Source organism: Mastigoproctus giganteus, chromosome 2 (genome assembly GCF_048544385.1).
Source record: "Mastigoproctus giganteus isolate SK-2022 chromosome 2, ASM4854438v1, whole genome shotgun sequence".
Taxonomy (NCBI): Eukaryota; Metazoa; Arthropoda; class Arachnida; order Uropygi; family Thelyphonidae; genus Mastigoproctus; species Mastigoproctus giganteus.
In genome coordinates, this window is record NC_143576.1 from 129,051,843 (window position 1) to 129,073,226 (window position 21,384).

General features: G+C 35.3%; 1 protein-coding gene across 1 annotated transcript in view; it reads left to right on the forward strand.

The window, feature by feature from the left end:
- LOC150089558 (uncharacterized) overlaps window positions 1-7,217 on the forward strand; it is a 185,746-nt gene extending 178,529 nt beyond the window's left edge. Inside the window, exon 9 of the mRNA XM_090390029.1 lies at window positions 6,411-7,217. Coding sequence (XP_090246155.1) covers window positions 6,411-7,217 — 807 coding nt within the window. The remainder of the gene's footprint in view (window positions 1-6,410) is intronic.
- The last annotated feature ends 14,167 nt before the right edge of the window (window positions 7,218-21,384 follow it).

A 21,384-nucleotide genomic window follows, 5' to 3' on the forward strand; every position in this document is an offset into this window, starting at 1 on the left:
TCAACATCTGGGTGGGTGTTTTTGGTGATAAGTTATTTGGACCCCGTGTACTTCCAAACAAACTCACAGGGTAGGCATACAGAAACTTTCTGGAAAACAACATGCCTGATTTCTTGGACGACACGCCACTGATTATTAGTCAACAAGCACACTTCATGCACGATGGCGCTCCCGCACATTTCAGCCACCTAGCCCGCAATTACCTGTATTGAAGGTTTCCTTGTCGGTGGATAGGTAGAGGTGGACCAACGGCCTGGCCTCCACGCTCACTGATTTAAACCCACTAGATTTCTTCTTGTGGGGCCATTTAAAGTCATTGGTGTATTCTTCTTCAGTAGCTGATGTGGAAACTCTCCGCAATCGAATTGTGGCAGGTTGTGAGACAATACGAAACATGCCAGGAATTTAGCATCGTCTTCACGAGTCCATGAGACATCGATGCGAGACCTGTATTCAGGCAGAAGCTGGACATTTTTAACAATTACTATAAGGTGATGTGAACAGTTAAGTGTCATAACAGAGCTTCAAAACTTGGAAACCAAGCATTCCCGGAACTATGTTGATACAAAATATTTTTATTGTCTGCAATGAGGAACTCATTCCTGAAGTTATACCGTGTATTTTTGAGACACTGTATATATATATATATATTTTTTTTTATTATTATTTATCTTTTTTTTTCCATAAAATTTCAAGTTATCTTTCTATATAAATGGAAGTATGTTTCATATGTTTTACCATTACTTGACATGAAAATGTCAGATTCACACCAAATTTTCAGCTTATGTTCTGGCTAGTCTCTAAAATGGTTTTAGGAACAATTCTGATTTTACAGCTTCTCCCTATCCGTTATTCAATCATTACTTGAAGGAAAAATGGATCAATATTAAATTTTTCATATGTTTCTTTGCTCCCTGGGAAGCTTTTAGACCAATTATGATTCCATAACCTCCTGTATCCCCTCCCCAAAAGAAATATACATAAATGAAAATGTTTCAAACATTAATGTAGAATAAAAAAGTTAGATAAATGCTAAATTTTCATTATTTTTGTTGACCCCCTGCAAAGCTTTTAGTTCCAGTTCCAAGCTCCCCTCCTATTGAAGTGTCATAATAAATCTAGAATTCTGATCTGTTTAATATTCATACACCAATTTAGAATATTCCCCTGGACTTTTTATCAAATATTTTGTCAGTAGGTTAACCCATGTCCTCATTTCCCTCTCTTCTTTTCTTCTCCCTTAAAAAAAGAACTGTTACACAAATCTCCACATCATCACATGAATGTTACATTGTGATGTAACATTCATGTGATGGTGTTATTGTTGTATTATATTGATGTATTATTGTACTGAGGATTCACTTCCTCAGTACAATAATATACAAGTTTTTAATCTTTGATGTATGTTATGTAATACAGTGGGTATCCAAGTACAGCCACTTCCCGATTAACATAAGGGTTGCATTCCTCGGAACTCTACATTAGTTGGAATTTTCCCCATGCTTGTGCAGTACTCGCAACTGTGCTCGCCAAATTGATTGAATCAAAAAAGAAATGTTCGACGAACATGTAAATAGAATTATTTTATTTATTTATTTTTTTTTATGAAACCCCAAACACGAGAGCTATTAGAACCTATAGTACTTGTTGTTGTTGTTTTTTGGTTTTAGGAGCATTAGCAACTAAGGCCATATTGCTCCGGGATATGCGGTGGTCATTCCCTGACCTTTCCGCATCCTCCGTATTTCGTGGTGACAGGCTCGAACCCCGGTCTAATCAAGAAGCATGTGCTACGCACTGCTGCTCCTATCCACCTGGCTACGCAGGCGCCCTATAGTACTTAGTACAATTCTTGGGTTGGAGGTTGAGAAGACGAGAGAAGATATTTGTTGACATTAAACTTGAACATCTGTAGACTAATTTTTAGGAAATATGTATGAAGGGAGGTTGTTTCAGAAAACGGCAGTTGAATGAATAAACGAGGAAGATGGAAAGTTGGTTCTGTGAGTTTGAAGTTGGAAAGTAAATGGATGCTGGCTGGTGGTGGCACGTGTTTGGACTGTTTTGAAAGAGAGAGCGGGAATTATAGAAGAACAGTGCCCATGGAAGTATCTGTAGAAAAGGCATGCAGCAGAAACAGAACGTCTCTGAGACAGCAAGTGGAGAGACTCTGTTAGAGAGGAGTCATTAATTAACCTAACTGTCCTCTTCTGAATGGAATCTAGAAGCCTTAGAGAGGTTTAGGGGGCACTGCCCCAGATGTGGGAACAATATTCCATGATAGGGCAGATTTGTAAAGAGTGAACAGCTGTTTGGAAGAAAAGTAATGCCGAGAGCGAAAGAGAAAACCAAGTTTTTTAGATGCAGAGGGAGCAATATTTGTAATGTGCTTGTGCTAAGAGAGATTAGAAGTCAAGGTAATCCCCAAAAGAGATATATCATTTTGCCTAGAAATCGGAGTGTCACCAAAGATAAGCATAGGAGCAGAAGAATCCTTTTTGCGAGATATAAGACAAGACTGAGTTTTAGAAGGATTAAAATCAACTAAGTTGTCTTTGCCCCACTGGAGAATTACCTGGAGATCGGTATTTAAGGAATTGGTAGCGGATATTTGAGAAGTTGAAGCTGATTGAGCAGGGCAGGGTTTCTCAAAATGGAAAGTGGAATGCAATGTGCTATCATCGGCAAAACTCTGAATAGGATTTCTAGTCAATGGAAAAAGGGCATTAATATAAAAGAGGAAAAGAGTGGGGGAAAGAACTGAACCTTGGGGGACACCAGCATTAGTGGAGAAGTTAGAAGACAGAGAGCTTTTTTCTACCATCACTCTCAGTGAGCTATCAGAGAGAAAATTGGATAACCAATTACAAAAAACAGTTGGCAAACCATAAGATGGAAGCTTGTTTAGAAGACCTTTATGCCAAACACAGTTGAAAGCCTTTGAGATGTCAAGAGCAACTGCTTGTGTTTCAATGAACTTTTCCATTGAATTTGTCCATAAATGGGTAACATAAGCCAGAATATCACCAGTGGATCGACACTGACAGAATTCATACTGGCGATCGTTGATCAGACTGAAGGTTTCTAGATAGTTTAAGAGTTGGCGGTTAATTGATTTCTCCATTACTTTAGAAAGAGTAGATGTAATTGCAGTGGGATTATAATTGGATGGGAGTGATTTGTCACCCTTTTTAGGAACTGGCTGGATATGAGCAAATTTCCAAGCAGAAGGAAAAACAACCTTTAGAATAAGAAAGTGAAAAAAGGCAATAAAGAACAGGAGTAAGTTCAGGTTTTGAGAACAAGTGGAGAAATACCATCAGGACCTGGAGCTTTCTTATCATCAAGGTTCGTCAAAATCCTTCTGACATCCTTTTGACGGAAGACCACAGGCGGCATTGAATGGAGCGTGTTGGGAATGGTGGGAGGTGTTTTACCAAGATCATTAATACGTGAGTTGGAAGAAAAATGGGATGCTAGCAGGTCAGCTTTATCCTTGGCTTAAGTGACAACAGAACCATCTATTTTTGACAGAGGTGGGAGCAGAGATGGGCAAAAGTTGTGGCCAAGCTTTGGCAAGAGACCAGAATGCTCGGCTACCTTGTTTGGACTGATTAATAACTGCTTTACAATTGTTGCGAGTTTTGTTATAGGCAGAAAATGGAACTAAGGAAATTGGAAACAAGCCAATTACAATATGCAAAATTCTTCTCTTGAACAGCCTTAGCACATTTATTGAAAACCAATATTTAGATAAAGGAAGAGATTTTAAAGTGTGCACTTTTAGTCCTTCAGAAGGTTTTTAGATCAATTCTGATTCAAAATCTCCCTCCAGTTCTTCCCCCCTCATAGAAATCTATATTAGTTTCACATTTGGAGCATTCCTACTTGAGAGGAAAAAGTCATATCAACATCAAACTTTCAGCATTTCATTCTTTGATCCCTTGGAAGTGGGATGTGGGGGGAGGATTGTGATTCTGTAATCCTCCCAATTACACCACCTAAAAGAAACTGCAATAAATCTGGATAGCTGCTCCATTATTTGTGATAGCTTCAGGACTTATTAAGAATATTTTTCTAAACCTTTGTACCAAATTTCATATTAACAGGGTAACCGATATCCCCTGCACCTCTATCCCAAAAAAAAGAACCACCAGACAAATTCAACCTAACAGCCACCCATCGTGTGAACACCGTGCAATGGCCAAATGATGAATAGCCATGGTAAATACTTATAGAAGTAGTTATGCTTATAGAGTACAATATAGAAGCTTTTAACTCCTGTTACTTTATAAATGAATGTACCTGAAATGTAAAGTAAATGCAAGGTAGTGGTGAAATGTAAAGCAGTGCAGTGCAGTGCTTTACTTGCATTTGTGAAATTCTATCTTTGTTTTTCATAAAAATACACAATTATAAAATTAAATATTACTCTTCAAAAAAGACTGTCATGCAAACACTTGAAAGATAATAGATTACTTCCTTCACTTATTATTTTCACATATTTAAAGAAAACCTGTTTAGAAGGAATGGATGTTGCTGTAACACAGCAGTGTTAAATTTTTTATTTATAAAATTTAAAGTTGTGTCCATATATGAATTTAAATGTGTTTGAGATGTTTGGGCATTACTCTGTAAGGAAAAGTCAGATTGAGACAATATACCATATACAAAAATTCCATAAACCAGCTAAACTTTTTTTTTTTTTTATCATTTGAATTTAATGAACTTAACAATAATTTTTAACAAATGAATATTTTGATATTTGCAATTATTGAAATCTCTCAATTACTAATCATTCAGTTATTCCCATCACTATTCTCAAGTAGTAAATGGTGTGAACAAGATATATACAAAGCAAGAAGAGGCTTATAAGTGTGCAAACAATAGCAGATTTATCATAAAACCAAAATGAGTGACAGCAAAAGGAACTTAGGGACATTCATATAGGCTGAATCATTAGATGCTATATCAGCAGTTTGTCATTGCATGTGACAACCACTTGTTTAAACATTGCAAAGTCAGCCATTATTGATGTATTGAAAAAATGGAGGAATGAAGCAATGTGGAGGTGTGTCAGTGGTAAGACCAGCCAAGAATATTGACAGATAGGAATCGCAGATTCCTATTTATCATCTAATGCACTTTGTTGTACTCTGAAAAGTTCAGAGGAGGAAGAGTCAGTGTGGGGTTCCTCATAATTCAAACTTGGATTGTTAATTGTAGTACAAAAAACTATCTGTCCTAAGTCATACACTGACATCTGATAATTCTGTGGTCTTCACACTCTAGCAATTATATGGAAATGAGTCTTTCACATTCCAGCATGATAATTATGCATTTCATAAGAAATGTAAAAACCGGGTTTCAGGAAAATGAAGTCCAATAACTCTCCTGACTAGCATTCCACTCGTGTACCTTTCTAAGAAATCAGAATGCCAAATCAGTGTGCAGCCAATATGCTGCTTGTTCTAGAATTTAACTGGGGGACTCCATTCAAAGAAGAATAAATGAACACAAACCTTGCTGTCTGCTACAAGGAATTGGTTGAGAGTGTTCTGTAATTGATTTGGTACTGTCACTGGGACCAAAGGTGGGTCTATATCTTATTAATTTGTATGTTAAAACTCATGTTTTTTTTTTTTTTTTTTTTCCCCCCAAATATAACCATGTACTTTTGGTTGAGCAGTATAATACAGTAATGTTCATAAATAATGCATCACCTTAAAAAAAGATATACTGTTGTTATATTTTTTTTCTTTAGAGTAAATGATAATGTTGTATATCACTCTGGAAAGTAAGTTTATTTCAATTTTCAGTATTCCATATATTATTGAATGTAATAATATTTAATAAATTCTTCAAAATATAAAAAGAATAGCATGTATGAAATGTAAATAACACTGAATCAAATGTAATGTATTTTGCCACATAGTTACTGATTAATTTGGTGTTACATATCGATCTTTAATTGGCCAGCTTTTGGTTTTGATGACCATATGCATTGGTTCATATAATATGGTGGCACGCTTTAACAATTGATTCAGTAAGCTCAGTTTTAGAATGTGGATTACATTTTGATAACTCCTGACCAATTTTCTTCCACAGATTTTCAGTTAGAAAACAGAATTATGCATTACTTATGAACATAGCTGTAGCATATTTCATTATGATATCAGCTGTCAGTTTATGGAACTTTTTCTCATATTCAATGTGATATCAATTATGGGATGATTGTTATAATAACTTCATTTTTTGTTGAGGGGTAAGAAGTTGCATCACAGATTTTTATACAAGTTTTTCTTTTTTTTTATTGAAGTTTTTGTTATATCATTTATTGGAGTTCACTTTGTTGATAAAGTTGAAAGTCTAATGCATAATCACATGATTCTTGAAATGATTTCTTTCAGTTATCTACAGTATGTAATGTTCCAACACCTACAGCTGGATCACTAGCTCTGCCAGAGTTTCCACAGAATGAGCTACATCAATTGACAAACTTACTGTATAGCACTTGTTCACAAGACAGTTCAGTTGTGCCTGTTTCTCAGAATTCGTCACATCCTGAAACCAGATTTCAGAGGTCTCCACTTAATTTTGCATTCAGCAATACCAATAATTGTAATTCTTCCCAAGACAGAGTAGGTGCTTACTTAACTAACCTTCCTTACTCTGATAGTCCAACTAAAATGAACTTTAATTCAAGCATCAAACAACATATAAACCTTGGTACTACCACGTCAGATGGTATCCTTAAAGTAATACCTTATGTAGGAAGCTCAACAAATAATTCAAAAACGGAAAGCTGTAGCAACTCTTCCTCAAATGTTGTGACTCCTCCCCGGCTGAATCCACCCCCACAAAAGTCAAAAGGTATTAAAGCCAACCAGTTAAATAATTATTCTGAAGATTCCCAAAAAAATGATATTACAAATAAAGTGATGGTTAGCGGGGATCCAGATGGTACAGTGCCAAATGATATGTTTCAAAGACAGGACATTAGTCCTTTATTACCAGTGACTTCCAACCAGACCTCATTATATAAACGGCCAAATGTATGTTACCAAAACTCTTTGAAACAGAACAGTATTCCAAATTCACCAAGTAAGGAAACATTTATATCTCAAACAGCAAAAGACATGAGTAGATTAAATCTTCATGACAAGCCCCAAGACTTTCAAAAAATATCAGAATCTCGTTTATTATTTAATAGTTGATTTTTGTGAAACAAAATATTCTTGTATTCCTCTAATTTTTAATTCTTGTATTACTCTAATTTTTAAATATGTAGACATAAAATGATATATTTCATTTTAATTAAATAAGGAATGGCAGCTTTAATTTTTATATTATATATTATCAGTTTTTAATGTTGCTGTTTTAGATTATCCCATAACACAAACCCATTTGAAAGCTTTAAATAGAATTCTATATCACTATAACTAGAAGTTTTTAAGAATATTAATTTTTTTATAAAAGCATTAATTAGTTAGTAAAAAGTGGAATGTTTATAGCTTTTTTAAGGCTCACTTTTTAGTTTCTGGCCTGTCTTGTTAAACATAAGAACCTTTCTTAACAACATATTTTGTGGATAAGAATGATTTCACTTGAACAAAAGTTATAAACTTTATTTTCACATAATTAGTAAAGTATAATTTTTCACGTAATTGTGTGTAATTACCAAAATTTATTTTTGCCTGTGAAAGATTATTTTCTTTGAATTTGCACACAGCTGCTTAGCCTTTTTTTTTTTTTTTTTTTTAGCATTATAATATTAGTGATCATTTAAGAAAATGTATAATTATAATGATGATATATTCTACTATATTGTTATAAGTAGACATATTTTTTAATTATATTAATGTGTTGAAACTTGAAAAGTGTTATCTAGTATATAATTTAACTACTGGTTTATTGATTAATTTTAGCAAACAATTTTACCAAAGTATAAATCACACTAAAATACTGCTTTAACCCCTATTACCCCTATTTAAAATACATGTATTTAGCATTAGGGCTCTGTATAGCTTCAAGATTCAATTGATTTTGAATTAGGATTGATGGTTCAGTTAAATTTCTGTAATGATTCTTATTGGCTTAATTGAGCCCAGTTGTAGAAGCTAGGCCATCTTGCCTTTTGCATTATTTCATTTTCAAAATACAGTATATAGGAGGAAGAATGGAAACGCTCCAGTTTAGATTTTGTTACTAGTTTTGCCCACTGAAAGCAGCTCTAACCTCCTCAACTAGTTGTAAGTTAAATTTGTATGATATGGTCTCATTGTGCATAGTGACATGATCTTCTGGAGTCCAGTGTGAAACACATGAATATATCATGGCTACAAATATCGTTTTTTTTTTTTTTTTTTTTTTTTCTTAATAAATACTACTGTCATTTAGGATGTCTTTACAGAAAGCAGAGGTTGGCAGCATTTGTTCAGCTGTGGGCTGAATGAAAATTTTATAAATTGCTGCAGACCAGTGTCCTAGTTATATATATTTATATATTTTTTATATAAATTAAAGTTTATTATCATTAGATAATTACTAAAACTGTTTATTAGGAATATTACATTTGAAACATATGGCTATCAGAAATAGAAAAGAAATATAGTATCACATTTGCAGTAAGCTGAACTTATGCTAATCCAAACCAGGTTTCTGGTTTAAAAAAAATGTTTTTGAAATGCATTAAGAAATTTTTGTTTATATTATTGTTACAGAAGTGAGTGAAAGTCTGAAGAAAATTAAAACTCTCAATCTTGTGTTCTTTGAATGCATCAATGGAAAGACCATTTTATTTCTGTTCAGGAAAATTCTTACCACAGTGAAGTGAATGTTTCAAAACTAAGAAAGTTCTAGATAGTTGGCAGTATAAAAAGATTGGCTGACAAAAAAGTGACCTTTTTATACTGCTACTAATCATCCACTCTTTACTTGACAAAGAGTGATTGATTAGCATTTGGATTCAGTGCTGTTGCTTCAGTTTTGCTGTGAGTTGTTTCACAGTACATGTATTTGTGTATAGTTTAGTTTTTCTTGATTGATTGATTGTGTGTGTGTGTGTGTGTGTGTGTGTGTGTGTGTGTGTGTGTGTGTGTGTGTGTGTGTGTGTGTGTGTGTGTGTGTGTTCTGTCAAAGGAGTTTTTATTTTTATTTATTTATTTTTTTGTTTTGTTTTCTTTGTTTTAGTACTTAGATTTCATTGAAATCAATTCTGACCATCTTATTTGAATCCAAAGTGATGTGTTGTTTTTTTTTTTCATGCTCAAATTAAATTTAGTGATTGTTTTAGATTTGTTGCCATTTTTATAAGAAATCCTAGGCACTTAAATGAAATCATTGTAAACACTCAGAAAAATATTTGTGATATTCAGACAAGATGGGTGACAAGATGGTTAAGGATAAATTAGCACCACTAGCATACGGATCAGTATATATCAGAACAAACCAAATATTTTAGTGTATGATGCAATTCAATCCCAGACACCTCTCAAAATGAGTGATAAGTAGTAAAACCACTACTGTACTGTCATATCGTATAAGCAGTGATTTTATACTAATGCCTACTCAAGGCCAACAAGATATTACTGCATTGTGGTCATTTTGAAAACAAAGTTTGTTGGTTCTCAACTATTTAATGTATCTGAGGAGGGTAACTTTATGATCATATATTAGTCCTAAAAAAGGAACACCCTACTGTTGCCCATTTACAATCATTAGTTGGCCATTCAGTTTTATAGTACTTTACAGTTTTATGCATTTTTATTTTATTGAATAAAATAATATCTAGATGAAATGCAAAATAAACAGCATGCAGAAAACCAAATAAAAATTTTCATGTTACTTAATTTTTCAGTATCAAACATTGTAACCAGTTGATACAACGTAACACCTCATTTGAGAAAGCATATTGACCGCTCGTCTAGTTTCAAAAATGTTTTGGTGTATATGGACAGAACATCACATGCAGTGTTCTATCCACACATGCTGAAATGATTGTCATCCAACGTAAAGTTTAAAATGTTCATCTATACTGCCACATCGAAATACATTGGTTACATTCTAGTATGTAAGACACTGTATGTTATATGTGTTTTACACACTCATATAACATTTCCCTAAGGAATGGCACCTGTATAAAAGCCATTTTTATACTATAAAAGAGTATTCTTTCCATATACTGTACTTTATACTGGCATATAGCCACTCATAGATGGCTATATGCCATCTATGAGTGGCTTATACTATAAAACACTTTTATAGTATAAGTGTTTATACTATAAAAGGTTTTTTTTTTTTTTTTAAGACAAATTTTTTCAGTGGTCTGTCAGCCACATCTAGTGAAAAAACCAGAAATGTAATTATGAACAAAACTATCAGCAACAAAGCTCTAAATATAAATTGTATATTAAAAATAACTATTTACTAATTTTATTTAATCCTTACCCCATCTCCTCTTCTCTGGCACACAGGCTGGAAAACGTTCAGCATCACTGGCCTAGACCAACATCAGAACACTACGCTCCATGCCCACACCACAACTATATTGACAATGCTACCATGCTGAGTGTAGTGCCCAAAAATCATGCACTGTATACCATGAATTTCAGGATTGCCCTGCCTGAATGCAATTTGGTGGATCTACCACTCACAGCACACAAAAAAAAAGCAAAAGGAGAGTGAAAAAAAAAATGCAGATGCAAATGAAAATGTAATTTTTTTTTTCTATTTCTGGGGAAAAAAATATCACAGAAGCAAATGCTACAATCTCTCACAGCATTGTCTGTATCCAACATTATCAGGGATTACTACAACAGAGAAAATGTGACAATGTACTGTTATCATTATTACAGTTAGATTGCTGTCTACAGTAATTCTTGTAATGCCAGAAAGAGAAGGCAAACATATCTGTACATATATATATATTAAATATGTTTGTGCTCTTCCAGTGAAATAGACCACTTCTATTTGGTATAAAAAGTTGTAATAGTATAAATACTCTTTTGTTTTTATTCAAAATTAAAATTATACATTAAGATTTAGTTAATGTAAGCTGTCTGGAAGACTGGTTGCCTTGACATGCAACTGCCAGGTTTTTAGTGATGTGGTTAACATGTTCTGAGTTGTTAAGACTGAGTATGGATTTTTTGACTTTATCTGATACTGACCAGGGTGAATCAATGTTTATATATATGATTTAGTTCTTGTAGCCTTGGAGGACTGATTTATAAATTTCCTTCTCTTTGGCATTTATCAGTGGATAGGACCTCTGTCAGTTGTGTGAAAAGGATATAATAGTCATCATTGTTCCAGCAGCATATAGCCATGTTAGAATTGTGAGCTGGTCCATACTGGATGTCATTCCTGTTCTGAGTATGATGAAAATGACATCTGGAACTTGTCAGTGTAAACTTGCCAACACTGGTGCATGACTTGGTATACTGGACCCAGAGTTAGGTTAAATGTGGAGTGGGTTTTGATAATAGCTGTTTGATATTTTCAGTGCTAATGAAAGATGTTCTGACATCATCTGGCTGCTTTGGCAGCCCTGTTCCTCATATTAGGAATTTGGGACAACAGTATAGGAAAGCCAGCCATAGGTTGGTGTAGGAGAAATATCTGAATAGAAGCTCTGAAACTGGTTAACAGTGCTTTGAATGATCCTGGTGATGAATTCAGGGAAATATGAGTTGTATAGGAAACTCATATCTGTTTGTCTTTAGATGTTGGAGCTTTACTTATATCTCATGACTGGCATACTAGAGCACTCTGGAGGTGAATGTCATTATACTGTACATATATTTAGTGCTGTGGAGGTGATTAGAAGAGAAGTGAAGTATCTTGCCTGTATCTGTTTGTTTCCTGTGGATTGATTGAAGTTTGTTGGAAATAGAGTTCACATTTCAAGTGAATGTTGGTGCCATTGATCATCATTATGACTGTGATACTTGGGCTGTTAGCTGTATTTTTTAGTTGAAAATGTTGCTACCAGCAATGCGAGGGGAAAAGGATCTTATGTTTATTAGTCCTACTGATGTTCTTTTTTTATGTCTTGGAGGATAAGTGTAACATCTGACACAGCATTGCCAATATTTCTTACCCAGTTACACTATTGTCAGAATGAAACTATGATTTCCCTCTCCAGCTCAGTATCTTTTTAGCACCACATAACCCAACTAGCATCCCCTGTTCAAATATGAACCTCTCTGCTGAATTGCCACAGTCTGATTCCAAGGAAAGTTATTCCTGCTACAACATACTTTGTCTTCTCATTTCTTTTGCACTGTCAGGGATTTTAGTATACTTGTATCTGAAGCACGAAATGTCTGCTTAGTTGTGTGTTTCTTAATTCAGTAATCTCATATAAATAGTGTATCTATTTGCCCCCACCCAAATGTGAATTATTCTGAGTTTTTTCCCCCCTCCCATAAAACATAAAAACTGGCTTAAGAGCATGCCATATTGTACACATCTTTGACATAATGCTCATTTTGCAAACCTTATACCTTATGCTGATTTACCCCACCCTCTCTCAGTATTCCATATGCATCATCATCATTATTGTTATTATTCCAGTGTCTACTTGTCTACAGTGTTTGCATATTATTCCTTTATAAATGCATAACTGCCAACTTTACAGATTTATGTGTGCATGTTTGCTTTTTTTTTTTTTCCCCTCAATTTGACCTTTTCTCCATCTCACAGTTATAATGTAATTGGTGACAAAGGATTTCTACATCTCTTTGCAAAAATTAATTTTTTCTCCACCTTTTTCTTTTCTAAAAAAAATTGAAAAAAAAAAAAAAACCTAGTAAAATTGGAATTTTACTTTAGCTTTGCAAAATTCTGCTTATTTTCATTAACAAATTGGCCATTGAGCATGCTGGTCTACACTGCAAAATATAAATTCAGGACAGTAATGTTGTTCTCTGTATGTGTGATAATTTCATCATACTTGCATAGGTACATAGCTAGTTAACAATGTCTTTCAGTAAGATACCAAAGAATGACATAAAATTTCAGGAGACATTTACGCAAGATTTTCTATGTATTGTAAAATCTGAAAAGGTTAATATTAAAAAAAAGTGAAGATATAGATTTTGCATTTAATAATATGAACTGATCATAAAGTGTCATCTGTGGCAAACATTTATTTGCATCCTTTGTCATAAAACAATCTTCCTCTGGGTTGTGCTGATCATACAGGCATGTTGTTTAGAAATGTTTCCTGATAGTAAAATCAACAGAAATTGTTAGTGAAATTGCACTACTATTGGAAGAAGAGGTAGTAATGGCACTGAAAAATGGGCAATTTTCGATGGTAGTAATCAAAGTGATTCCAAGCAGCAGCAGTAGTGGCAGATGATGCAAGAAAGCAAGCCTATATAGCATCAGCCAAAAAAAAAAAAAAAAACCACTGCATACTTCTCTCATCCTATATCTCATTGTGGTGACCTATTGTAATTAAAAAAAAAAAAAAAAAAAAAGGTCAAATCACAAGCTGCTTGCTCTCAGTTGAGAACACAGACTGCCTGTAGAGTACATGGTACTCTACAGGCAGTCACTCTGTGTGCTCTATCAAGGGGAGTTACATGCCTTCTTGTGAAAATGGATGAATATTTGCTAGACAGTTACTGTTATCTAGAAAGAAGTGCTGAAAGGAAAGTTAGATGTAAACAATTTCAACTGATGCATGCCACTGAAGTAAATAAGACTTTGAAGCAGTGTCTACATGTTGGCTGTCTTTGATTAAATGTATAACTAGCCTGGTAGAACAGTGGCAACCTTTGACTAGCTTATTTAAAGAGGGAATTAGGTGTGGTAAGAAAATCCATGTGAGCACCTTTTAGAGTAACAAAATTGATGAAAAGTACAAAAACCAAAATGCCATTGACTTATATCCAAGTCCAGTTCATGATCCAGAAGAACATTTGAAAGAAGAAAAATTAATGAACTCCCTAAGAACCTCTGAATTATAGATGTCTGGTTAAAAGGAACCCTAAACAGGTCTAGCAGACTGATAACCCTAAGCATGTTATCCTCACTCATGAAGAAAGTGTTCATTTTCCTCCTTTCTGTCTTGAATAAAGCAACTTGCTTGTTTCTTTTAAATGGTATGCCAATATTTTAAAATCCAAACATAGCTTTTCAATCCAACATATCTCATATCCATATACCGAGGGCATTACTCCTACAACGGTTGAAGAACGTTATGCAGATTTATCAACAGTTTTTAAATCTTCCACTTCCATTTTGGAATTTAATACCATAGCAGACTAAAAGTTTCTGGCATCCCCCTCCCCCCATACTTCTCCTTCAACCCATGCACGGTACTAAGTACTATAGGTTTTGATACCTTTCGTGTTTGGGGTTTTCATTAAAAAAAAAAAAAAAAAAAACAGAAGAATAATTCTGGCTTAGTTATACTAATTTCTGTTGACAATGTTTGGAGAGTCTAAAACAAGAGGAGATGATTCTGTTCTTTTATTGAGTGAGGAAATACTCTATTACTGCATGTGACCACATAGTACACAAATGTCCATTGAAAAATGGACACTTGTGTACTATGTGCTAAGGTTGCAGATATTTCATTAATTGGCAGTGCATAATTTGAAAATTTTTTTGATAATTTTCCAGTACACTTTGGTGTTGTTAAAGATAAAGAAACAGATGAAGCAATAGCTGTTTTTCAGCATCAATTCTGATAGTTTCAGTATGAGAACCTACCAGATGCTACTATAAAAGGAGAATGAATTGATGTACAGTGGCCCTTGGTCAGGAACTGACAAGTGTGCAGAAGGAAGCTTGAAATGTAACAGATTATCCCAAGTCATGCTTGACATGTTAATAATTCCTCATAGCAGTGCTGAATGTGAGAGAATACTCAGCAAGTTGAGAAAAAGAAAAGTCATGTTAAGATCTCTTGCTGGTGTAGCTTTGGAAATGATCTCGGCAGTCAAGTCTAGACAGTAGGACTAACTAAGTTTTGACCCAAAATTTCTGAAGAGGGCAAATCTGTAACAGTATCTTACTTGAAGCAATTAAAATCAGTTGATAGACATATGGGTTAGTGCAATCGCATCATTTTTATATATAGTTTGAGAGGCCTTTGCCCAAGAATGCCTTTTAGTCTAAATCAGTTGACATTAAACAAAAAATCCAAACAGAAACCCACAAACAGAAAAATCCAAAGTACGCTAATGTTTGAAAGCATACTATACTAGTCCTATGTCTGTATATTAATATAAAATGTGTATTTTGTCAGTGAAATTTAATTTACAGTGCGACATGGACTTTACAAAACCACCCTGTTTTTACCAAAAAATTTTCTGTTTTCCTCCTGCTTTCAGTTGTCTGATAAGGCGCCTCCGTAGCTAGGTGGACAGGAGCAGCAGTGCGTAGCATACGCTTCTTGATTAGACCCGGGTTCGAGCCCGTGACCGCCAAATACGGAGGATGCAGAAAGGTCAGGGAATGACCACCGCACATCCCCAGAGCAATATGGCCTTAGTTGCTAATGCTCCTAAAAACCAAATAACAACAGTTGTCTGATATCAGTTTGAAAGTCAAAAGTTTGTAGCTATGTAGATGTTATCTTTCATCACTTGGCCAAACTATACTTGGCTACTGCTGCCAACCTGATTGTGAGCAGAGACTTGACCAAATTAAAAGAACTCAGTATCATTATGTCTTAGGGAAGCTGTTGAAGAAGCATAAGTGCTGTTGACTAGTAAGAGAACAAACTAAAGTAAATTGTTTTTCTTTCAATAGCAGCAGGATAGGAATTATAAGGAATGCATAAAGCCAATAGCATTCATACCAGTCAACAAGTATTAATTAAAATTTTTAACCAACCCTTGTTGATTTATTGTAGGAATAAATTTAAATTCGTTATATCAGACAGGAAGCCTTGGCAGTTGCAAGGTTGAAATGTCGGACTAATATTACTGCAGAGAAGCTGATTTACTAATGCAGTCAATCATATAACAATCTCATTAAAAATGCATACTGGTAAGGGATTGGGAGCATTCTAGACATACATTTAGCTTACTGCTTTGAAGCATCGACTTTAATTTATTTTTCGTGTACATTTACCACTCCACCACCATTTGTAGTATTTATATTTTTGAGACTGCATTGAAGTTACATAATTTAGATGCAAAGTGATACTCTTAATTTTGAGACAGCCACGTTATATTGACAAGAATCAGTTCATGAGAGCCAGATAGAACAATATGTTTCTTATGTGACATATGTGTTACATCTCAGGGTTCGAGCCCGTGACCACCAAATACGGAGGATGCGGAAAGGTTAGAGAATGACCACCGCACATCCCCCGAGCAATATGGCCTTAGTTGCTAATGCTCCTAGAAACCAAAACAAAACAAAACAAGTGTTACATCTGTTGTACCAGTAGTACTTTGACAAGATAAGGATTGTTTTACTTGCATTTATTACAGTTAGTCTTATTTAGTTTGGAAAAGTTAATAATGCTGCTACACACAAGAACAGCATAAGAGAATATTATGGATCCAGTTTCTGGTGGTGGTGGTGGTGTGGTGTGTGCATATATATATATATAACAGTATTTATTGAACAGTATACCCAGGGAATCAAATGACAAATGAAATTTAATAAGAATATGTATTCAGAGTAAAAGTATACCCATAGAGCCATAAAGCAAAGTATTTAAGTAACCTAAGTTGGACTTCATTATTATGCCCTATAATTAAACACATAATATACAGGGTGTTTCAGTTAAACGTTTCAGAACTTCTAAGAGGGATAGGGTACATCCTGACAACTCGAAATCATATAGCAATGTGGGGTCGGAAATGCTTTCCTGAAGCGGTGTTGTACACAGAAGCACCATAAAGAAAAGAGACCGTTTCAAGTGAGAAATCGTTTTAATAATACATGAAAAGAAGCAAAAGGTACATGGATTAAAGTAAGTGTTCGAAGTTTCTTCCATGGGCTACAATGCACGCCTCACATCTCCGACGCATGGACATCCGAACATTCTGGAATACTCCAGGCGAATTTCGAATTTCTTCGGCAGCTACTGCGATTCTTGCAACCAGCTCCTCAGCATTGTCAACAGGGGCGTCATAAACTAGCGATTTCATATGACCCCAGAAATAAAAATCAAGACATGATAGGTCGGGTGACCGAGCAGGCCAACGCACGGGACCACCACGTCCGATCCACTGTTGACCAAATGTGACATCCAGGTAGTTACGAACATCTCCGCTATAATGGGCAGGGGCTCCATCGTGTTGGAACCACATTGTGTGTTGCGTCGATGCAGAAATCTGTTCATCTCTCAAAAGTTGTGGCAATACTTGCTGCAGAAAGATCAAGTAGATAGGTCCGGTTAGACGACACGGTAACAGGTAAGGTCAAATGAGGTGATCTCCCATAATACCGGCCCATACATTGACCGAAAATCGAATCTGTGCTGCACGACGACTTCTGTGTACAATACCACTTCAGGAAAGCATTTCCGACCCCACATTGCTATATGATTTCGAGTTGTCAGGATGTACCCTACCCCTCTTAGAAGTTCTGAAACGTTTAACTGAAACACCCTGTATAATAAAATGATGATGAAGCTAATTACTGATAAAAGGATACATTGAATGGTTTGTTTTCTGGGGCTAGCACCGCTCAATACATCCTATCAATAATTGGCTAAGATTATCTGTTTCTGTTTGCTATTTGCTAGTTTGTCAGGTTCGGTTTGCCAGGTTCAGATATCTAAAATTACAGATTCAAATTTGAATCTTTAATTTTAGATATTTGAACCTAGACAAACTGGCAAATGAAACAGATAGCCTTAGTCAATTATTGAATGGTGCTAACCCTAGAAAACGTACCATTCAATGTATCCTTTATCGGTAATTAGCTTCATTATTATTTTATTGTATTTTATTATATATTATGTGTTTAATTATAGGGTATAACAATGAAGTCCAACTTAAGTTACTGAAATTCTCGGCCTTATGGCTCTATAGGTATACTCTTACTCTGAATACCTATATTCCATATTCTTATTAAATTTCATTTGTCATTTGATTCCCTGGGTATCATCATCATCATCATCATCAGCCATTTTCAATCCACTGCAGGATGAAGGCCTCTCCAGCAACTTTCCAGTTCCTTCTGTTTTGAGCACTGGCCATCCATTTACTACTCAAAAACTCATGAATTTCATCTATCCATCTCCGCCTTTGTCTTCCAGGTTTTCTTCTAGCTCCTCTTGGGTACCATTCTGTTATTTTCTTAGTCCATCTGTCATCATGTCTTCGAGCTATGTGTCCTGCCCAAGACCATTTTAGTTCTTTAGTTTTGATAAGAATGTCCTTTACTTGAGTTTGTTGCCTAATCCATGTGTTTCTCTTCTTATCTAACAGTCTGATTCCCAGTATAATTCATTCCATTCTTCGCTGTGTAGTTCTCAGCTTCTCTTCCATTCTTTTGGTGAGTGCCCAAGTTTCACTTCCATAAGTCATGGTGGGGAGTATACATTGGTTCATTATTTTACGTTTCAGACAAACTGGGATATTGCTCTTCAGTATGTGACTATATTTCCTGAATGCTAACCATCCAAAATTTATTCTTCTCTTGACTTCCAGCCATTTATCATTATTACAGCTAATAACTTGTCCCAGATAAGTATATGACTCCACCTTTTCAATTACTGCTCCTTCAATCATTATTTCCCTTTCCGTGGCATACTTGTTCATCATTACTTTTGTTTTAGCCATATTCATCTTTAGTCCAAAATCCTTACTAACTGTGCATAACTGATTAAGATTTTCCTCTAATTCTTTGGGATCATGGCTTATGACCACAATGTCATCTGCAAATCGTAAATGGTTTAGGTACTCTCCGTTCACATTGACTCCTTTCTGCGACCAGTCTAATCTTCTGAAAGCTTCCTCAAGGGCAGCCGTAAACAGCTTCGGAGATATTGTGTCTCCTTGTCGAACTCCTTTCTCGATTTTAAATTTGCTACTGTCTTTGTCTAGTCTAATAAAGGATGTAGCACTCTCATATATTTTCTTCAAAATCATAATATATGGAGTATCTATGCCTTGTGTTTCCAGTGCCCGAAACATTGCCTTATGCTGTATGGAGTCAAATGCCTTTTCATAATCCACAAATGCCAGGCATAATGGTGTTTTATATTCATTTGCTTTCTCCATTACCTGTGATATTACGTGAAGGTGATCCATAGTTGAGAATCCTGTCCTAAAGCTAGCTTGCTCTTTCGGTTGATTCTCATCAAGTATTCTTTCTAATCTGTTAGTAATGACCCTTGTGAACAACTTGTAGATATGGGATAACAAGCTAATTGGTCTATAATTTCCAATTTCTGATTTATCTCCTTTCTTATGCAGCAAAACTATGATTGCATTATTCCACTGCTTAGGCATCACACCTTTTCTAATGCACTTTGTGAAGAGCCTTGCCAGTTTTTGTGTTATGTCTCTTCCTCCCAATTTTAACAACTCTACAGTAACTTCATCTTCCCCCGGGGCTTTCCGATTCTTCATTTTCTTCAATGCATGTTCTACCTCATCAGGAAGAATATCGGATATGTTGTATGTGTTGCTACTTTGCAATCCATGTTCCCCACTGCTGGTATCATTCCCTCGCTCCTTGTATAATTCTCTATAGTAGTCTTCTGCTATTTGAATTATGCCTTCTCTGCTGTTTATAAGTACACCATCGTTATTCTTCAGTTTCAGTATCATTTGTCTTTCTGTATTACTGCTCATGGCTGCTGATTTAAATCCTTTGTTTTCCCTTAATGCTTGTTCTACTTTTCTTGTGTTAAATCTTCTTATGTCCTCTCTCAGTCTCTTTCTAATGGCTTTGCATAACTCAGTATACTCAATTTTCTCCCTGTCAGTGTTTTTCTTGCTCTTCATTTGTCGTCTTTGGTTCATCATGACAAGTGTTTCTTGACTAATTTTTTCTTCTTTGGATTTCTGTTTCCCTATAGGTTTCTTGGGCTTTATCACTTTCAGAAAGTTGTAATATTCCTCGTCGATATCTTGGTCCTGAGCAGTCTGCAGAAGCTCAAACTTGTTCTTAAGTTCCAGTACATACTGCTTTTTCTCCTCCTCTGTTATTTCAAAGACCTTTGTATTATTTACTCGAGTCAGTTTTTTCCTTTCCTTTCCTACATCTATATCAAGTGTACATCTTACCATTCTGTGATCACTTCCAACACTTACCTTATTCAGGACGGTAACATCATTCACAATATATCTTCTGTTAGTGAGGATGAAGTCGATTTCATTAGTTGTTAATCCATTTGGACTCTTCCATGTCCACTTTCTGTTCACCCTTTTCTTGAAAAAAGTGTTCATTACTGACAGTCCTTGAGATTCTGCAAATTCCACAAGTCTTTCACCTCTTTTATTTCTTTCACCAATTCCAAAATTTCCTATAGTTCCTCTTTCTGCGCTGTTTTGCCTTTTTCCAACCTTAGCATTGAAGTCCCCCATAATAATAGTGTAGTGGGTTTTCTGCTCATCTAGAAGACTCTCAATTTCAGTGTACATTTCTTCAACCTCTTCATCATCATGGCTCGATGTTGGTGCATAAATCATTATAATCTTTAGCTTGTACCTCTTAGAAATCTTGAATATTAGTCTTGACACCCTTGGTGATGTACTTTTGAATTCTAAAATGTTGTTTTTAAAATCTTTATGGACCAGAAACCCAACTCCACCTTCACTCCTTTCATTGTTTCCATTAGTGTACAGCAGATTTCCACTTGATAAACTTATAAGTGATTCATTTCTTCTTCTTGTTTCAGCCAAACCGATGATATTCTAACTCACATTTTCTAATTCCTTTTCCAGCTCTAATATCCTGTCTTCACCGATGAGTGATCGTACGTTATAACAGGCCAAGTTCAATTTCCGTGCATGGCAGCCTGGTCGTACCCAGAGATTCTTAGCACCCTCTGCTTCCACTCTGATCCTCTCGCTGCCGTAAGAGGGAGAGTGAAAGCTGCTGGGGACTGAGGGCCGTTTGTATTGTTGTGCTCTCATTGCTGGAGGGTTTGGTCTTTTCCTCTTCACGCTGACCAGGCGTCTTGAAGAGAACCACTCTACACGTTCGTTGCCACTTAAGTGACGTAACAGGGCTTACCATCGAGAAGGTGTGCATGAGTGGATTTTAGGGAGGCAGGCCAACCGGACTTCTCCTAAATCTTCTGTAATAGAGAGATATTGGATCCTGGGTATACTGTTCAATAAATACTGTAATATAAGTTTTGCAGACTGATGTAATGTTTAATCAATATCTGGATGGCATTAATCTGATTTGATGCTCTTTTTATAATTCTCTAATATTTCTTAA